Source organism: Cornus florida, unplaced genomic scaffold (genome assembly GCF_030987335.1).
Source record: "Cornus florida cultivar Cherokee Brave unplaced genomic scaffold, ASM3098733v1 CherokeeBrave_3.0.0_Hap2_Chr03, whole genome shotgun sequence".
NCBI lineage: Eukaryota > Viridiplantae > Streptophyta > Magnoliopsida > Cornales > Cornaceae > Cornus > Cornus florida.
Window position 1 is genome coordinate 59369603 of NW_026775573.1, and position 6680 is coordinate 59376282.

At 38.4% G+C, this 6680-nt stretch overlaps 1 protein-coding gene across 1 annotated transcript; it reads right to left on the bottom strand.

Annotated features, from left to right (window-relative positions):
* Positions 1-960: 960 nt before the first annotated feature.
* LOC132300628 (AAA-ATPase At3g50940-like) lies at positions 961-4906 on the bottom strand. Its single transcript, XM_059797806.1, has 2 exons — positions 3469-4906; positions 961-1580 (listed from the first exon to the last, which is right to left on the bottom strand). The coding sequence occupies exons 1-2, from the start codon at positions 4489-4491 to the stop codon at positions 1101-1103; spliced, it is 1503 nt and encodes a 500-aa protein (XP_059653789.1). The 5' UTR covers positions 4492-4906; the 3' UTR covers positions 961-1100.
* Positions 4907-6680: the final 1774 nt, after the last annotated feature.

Consider the following 6680-nt stretch of genomic DNA (forward strand, 5'->3'; position numbering starts at 1 on the left):
CAAATTTGGACAAAAATGTCATTTTACATGGCCCGTGTTATAATCATTAATTTATTCAACTGAAGTGAGGGTATTATCGTCATTTTACACCATCAGGGACCCAATCGCACCAAATTGATAGTATATGGGAGTTTTTTATTACACAGGAACTGATATGCACTATATCGATAGTAGAGGGGGATTTTTTGCACTTAACCCTATAGCATAATTGCTTATTTTCATTGGGGACTTAAAGCCCTTATTTACAGAGTACAAAACCCAAGAGGAGTCGGTCTAGGAGTCTATTCTTGGTTGTTTTAGTTGGACAGGATTTAACAATTGGGCCTAGTGGACTACAAGTCTTGCTTCGGGCTTCAGCGTTTCTTTGGTCCTTTGTGCTTGTTTGATTGCTAGACTTCTGTGATCGGGCAAAATCTAACCAATGGTCTTGGGCCATTACTTACTGAGGCCGATCCAATGTGCTGTTCCGTCCGATCCCTTGCACACAAGTGTAGCCTTCTAATTGGTGGGGAATTTCCCTCCACGAGCGTCCGCTAAGTATTCCTGTTCTTCTAGCAACCCATCTTCCGGCAACTAAAAAAGAAAGAAGATCGTTTTTAGTCTTAATTGTTAATGTTTGAGATGTGTGCTAGCTAAAGGAATGATTTTTATTTTTGTTTTGATTTCATTGAGCGCAACAACATAGTTGAGTGTTGGTTCACTATTGAGGATGCTAGAATTGATTTCAAGAGGTAAGCTTAGCTTGATTGATGTGTGGAGACCATACTTGCTTGCATAATGTTGAAAATGTTGAGAAAAATTTAGAAATGACTGAAATTTGCATACTTAGAAATGACTGAAATTTGCATACTTGAGTTGGTTGAGATTGTTGAGATATGCTTTAACGCTTCATTAATGATATTGATGTTTGAGGATATCATTTCTAAAAGACATCACTGTCCACTAGTTGTAACCTAAAGGTTTAAAAAGATTTGTTGCATAAACTAAAAGCAACCGTGAGGACGTGGAGTTGCAGGAGTCAGATTGAGGCATTCAACAAATAATTATACAAACCCTGTCTCGGTCTCACAACCACTCTTCTTCCAAACTGCTGCAGCAATTTACTTGATCTCATGTGTTTCTTGACTCTTCTCACCCTCCTCTTTTTCAAACCCACATTTTCCCTCAAACTCTGCCACAACTTTTGCTCCAGATGCTTCTGATTCTACCTCACTAGCTTTAGTTTCTTCACTTTTCTTCTTCTCCTCGAGGAACTCAACAAGGCCTCTTAGCGCAATGTCAGCCTCCTCGATTTTCATCAACTGTTCTCCAACTTCAGCCGGAGTCACCTTGCTCATCTCTATCAATTCTTCAATCTCCGAGAAGAGCGCGTGCTCTGTAACTCCAAGGTAATTGGAGGCGAGCATTTTGAATCCGCATGGGGTGCAATAGGACATGTGAATGTGCACATCCATACGACCAGGGCGCAACAAAGCAGGGTCAAGGCGATCTTTGTGATTCGTTGTGAACACTATAATCCGCTCATCCCCGCAGCTTGACCACAATCCATCAATGAAATTCAGCAATCCTGAAAGGGTAACCTACAGGTGACAAAACACATATCAGTAGATTGTGAATGATGGCTTTTCTTTCAAAGAAAAACTAGAATGCAGGTTCTCAAAAATTGGGTTGGATTCATCTGGCAATGTTTTACATATTCCAAGCACAATGTTAATCTTGAAAAGTCTTCCTTCAAATGGGTTCAATAAGATTGTTCAGCTTGAGAATTCTTTCTTCAAAATCATTTCCACAAAAACACACACACGAATAAAGTAATATGATTTCTCTTATTCTTCAAAGGTGAAAGAGCAAACAACTAAAATTTTCCAATATAACTCTTACTTCACCACATCTAAAGTTGAAACTTAGTGTGATCTAATTTCGGCCTTCAATACATTGCACCTATAAATTGGAGATGCAGCTGAAAAGAGGAATGGTACAGAAAAACTGTATGAGCTACAGTTCTTAAAGGTTTGTAAGCACAGCACTCATGAGCCTAGGTCTGGTTCTCCCTTTGTGGTGCATCTCAAAATTAGTGAGAACCCACAGCATGGCAAGGGCTCTATACTTAAAATTGAAATGCAATAGTAACTTGAAAATTTTGATATCCCATTACTTATCCAAAAAAAAAATGATATCCCGTTATGTATATCTGATTTGAAAGACAGATTAGAGCCCATTTTGTTTACTGATCGATCTCGGTCATAATTAAGGAGCAACCAGAGGGACGAGACAATGGAGGTTTACAGTCCCTCTTTCTCGAGTCCCATGTGTTCTCCGCAATTCCTAAATCATTTCAAACTTATCAAAATCCAATTCCATCAGAGTGGAGATTGATACTGGGATGTTCTTTACTGTTGCAAGGTTGTAACTTTCTTCAAAATCATTTCCACAAACACACACATACACACATGCGAATAACGTAAAATGATGCTCTCATTGTTCAAAGGTGAAAGAGCAAACAACTAAAATTTTCCAATAGAAATCTTACTTCACAACTTCTAAAGTTGAAACTTATCCGAAATTGAAACTTAGTGTGATTCAATTTTGGTCTTGAATACATTTCACCTATAAATTGGAGATGTAGCTGAAAAGAAGAATGGTACACCAATAACTATATGAGCTACAGTTCTTAAAGACTTGTAAACACAACAATCACATTGGGCATGAATGAAGCCTTGTCATGACTCATGAGCCTAGGTTTGGTTCTCCCTTTGTGGCGCATCTCAAAATTTGTGAACCCAAAGCATCACAAGGGCTCTATACTTGAATCAAAATGCAAAACTAACTTGGTATCCCATTGTGCATGTCTGATTTGGAAGACAGATGAATTCCCAATTTTGATTACTGAATTGATCTCGGTCATAATTAAGGACAAACAAGAGGGAGGAGACAATGGAAGTTTATATTCGCTCTTTCTCAAGTCCCATGTGTTTTCCGCAATTCCTAAATCATTTCAAACTTTATCAAAATCCAATTCCATCAGGGTGGAGATTGATACTAGGATTTTCTTTACTGTTGCAAGGTTCTATAACTTGTACCGTAGGCTTGAACCTTCCCCACCTTAATATAAAAATTTAATCCCAAATTAGTTGGTACTAAATGTTTTTGTCTTCCACTAACTTGCAAATTAAATTTTGAGAAATTAACTCTTTTTTAGGGTTCTATTAAGGATGGAATAAAAGGCACTTGAGGGTATGTTTGCTCTTCAGCCTACTAAAAAAATTATGTTCCTTCACAAAAACTTGACGGTGTCTACATTCCATATAACCAATATTAACCTCTTAAATATCAAAATATGTGCTTAATCCAAAGTTATTGTCCAATTTGCAAACCATATGAAGATAAGTTGTTGTCAACAGTTATAGGCCAAACTCAAAAGCAAGAATTGAAAGAAAAAATGGAATAAAGAAGAAAAAACGAACTTACCCCAGATTGATTATGCTGATAAGGATTCATAGGCCTAGCTGCTGCTGCTGCTGCTAGCCTGTCTTGAAACTCAATGGAGCAATCAATGTCCTCCACCACCAGTATCGAGCGATTGGCAGTCGAAATCAGCAGCTTCCTCAGCTGAGAATTGCTCCTAATCTCAGTCAGCTCCAAGTCATAGACATCAAAATGAAGGTAATTCGCCATTGCTGCGATCAAGCTAGACTTCCCGGTCCCCGGTGGCCCAAACAACAAGTACCCTCTCTTCCATGCTTTTCCAACCTTCCTATAATACTCCTTCCTCTTCACAAACCTCTCAAGATCCCCAATTATCGTCGTCTTGATCTCCGAATCCATAGCCAAAGTATCGAACGTCGATGGATGATCAAGATTCACTGATTGCCAGGGGTTCCCTCTGCTCCCTCCTCTCATCCTGTCACGCTCCAGAGTGAACAGTTTGAGTGTTTTGATCTCCTCTTTGGCCTTTTTTGATTCCTCCAAAATGTATGGCAAGTAGTCCTCAAGAACCCTGTTCTTGTGCTTCTTGTGGAAGGTCAATTCGAAGTACCGGAGCTCGGTTCGCGGGATGGGATTGTATTGGCCATCTGAGCCGGAAATGTACTTGGATTGAATTTGTTTGCTGACCATTTTCCATTTCAATTGAAACCCATTGAATGTGTCTGTGAGCTCGTGGTTTCGCTCCATGGAAACGTTGATTTTGTGTTCTTTTTCGGGTTTGGTGACTCGGAAGCGTTTGGTGGAGGGGGTGATGATGGTGCCCAGGTAGAGCTCAGAGGCTCTAAAGAGTTGGTTGGAGTTGAGGCCATCGAATTCGTCGATGACAATGGTGAGTTGGTTTGAGAATGTGGTGAGGAAGTGGCGGAATTTGATGAGCAGAAAGTGTTGGAATTCATACGGGAGGAAGTCTCTGGCGACGGAGCGGACCACCACCGCCGTGGCGGCGATGGAGGCTGCCGCCGAGATCACGGATTTTGCGGAGGGCATTTGGATGTTTGCCAACATGGGTTTGGTTTATGTGGGATTTTTGATAATTGGGGTTTAGGGTTTTTTTATGATTGTGAAAGAGAACAAGTTCTGGTTCTGGTCTTGGTTTGATTACTGGTGTTTTGGGGTTTGATCTTTGTTTGTGTCTCCCACTCAGATCAAATGAATTGGTTATGCAAACAAAGTATGGATTTGAAGATCAAATGAAATGGATTGTGAAAGAAAAAACCAGGAATTGAGACGTGACGTGAAAATGGGGTTTATTGGGGTCTGGTTTCATTTTCTTTATCAAAGTCTTTGGTCTTTGGTTTCTCGAACGGAAAGACTTTGTGAGTTAAGTAAAGGGTCTAGCAATGGAGTCTTTGGATCTTACATTTTTGTTTGTCATTTCTTTGTAATTTCTCTTGACTTGGATTGGTCAGAAGTCTTTTCCGCTTTGGATGTATTAATCCATTATAATATGTGTGTGTTGAATTGTGAAAGTTCAATGAAGGTGTTGTGACTTGTACCTTCTGATGGGTTACGCTGAGAGCATCCGTAACGCCCTGGCCAAAGGGCCTTTCCCGCGATTTGGGCGCACAAATCCACCGCAGCGGGCTCGTGGAAATTGGGCGGGTCCATATGGTCTTGCTGGCTCGCAGAATACTTACGAGCCCGAGCCAGATCGCTATTTAATTAAAAAAAAATTTTTTTTGACAAAACGGCGTCGCTTTAGAGGAGCCTTGTTTTCCTTTTTGACGTCTGAAAGCAACGATCCATTACAGATCCATAAGGCCCGGTTTCGCAGCAGGTATTTTTGGAAAAAAACCCAAAAATGAGTGATTTTAAGCTCTTTTTAAAAAAATTAAATAAAATATATATGTTTTAGGCACTGTTTGTCAAAAAAATATTTGATTTGGGCAAAAATTAAATTTAAAAACTTTTTTTGCTTTAAATTTTAAATGTACGATCTATAAAAATTGATACAGTTTGATTCCGCAACTCAATTAGTAGTACTTCTAGAGTCCACTTCTTCCCCATACTACGAGTGAAAGGGAAAATGTAAAGACTACTATTAAAGCAGCCCAAGCGAGACTTACTATATCCATGTGAATTATGTCCCCTATCTCTATGAATATGAAGGAATTTTTCCATTATTGCTCACTAATAATAGTGGAATCAATGCCTTAACGGCTATAATTTAAAAAAAAAAAAAAAAAAAGAAAGTTTAAAAATCAATTTTTTAAACTCTTTTAAAAAAAAAAATTTTAATTAAAAATTAAAAAATCATTTCTCTTCTATAAATACCCCAACTCCTAACATCATTCATCACATCTAATCCATTTCTATTATCTACCATTCAAATTATTTCTTTTTCTATTTTCTCAATCTTAGCTATTATTTTTAAATTCATTCTGATTCCATAGATTCTCAACATCCATATTATTACAACATCCAATTCAACTCATCAAACGATAAGTTTTTGTCATTTCCCGAAAACAATATCGATCTGGATTCACAGTCAAAATTACATTCTAATTATTATGGAGGAGAATCTCAATTTTCTTCTTATTAACCATCCTAAAGTTCTCATCAATATTGTGGTACTAGTGTTTCACAATCAACCAATTATCGAAAATCCAAATAGTCCAAGGCCGAAAATGAGGCTTTTTGTTGGGCGTGGATGTCCATTACCTCCGATGCAATTACAGGAAGAAGTTATGAGAGTGAATCCTGGAACGTTATGTAAAACATCTTGGTGTTCCTGTAACGACCCGGTCATTTACCTCCCTTTCTTTTTTCTTTTTTTTTTTCTGCAATTTTACGGATAAATTTTTTTCGTTTAATTTTCTTTTCTGAGCTCTGTTTCTTGTCGCTTAGTGTCATGTCGAGTGCTCGAAAATGGTTTCCGAGACACTTTTTTGTGGATTGACAACTTCCTCTAAGGACCGAGTCATTTCTGCATTTTCACTTTTCGGACACTACCTTTCGTCCTTTCCTTATTTCGTTTTTTTCCCTATTCTGTCTTTTCCCCATTTGTCACTTGTTTGGCAAAACCTCACTTTTCGTGCTCGGAGTTAGTTTTTGACATCATGTGTCTTCATCTTGAGTGGTTTCCTCGAAATACGTATCTTTACTTTTGCAAGAAATTACTCTGGTTACTCTTGGTGTCCACAGGGGCATAGATGCACAATTCTTCATAATCTTTTTCATTTCTTGGGGTGTTT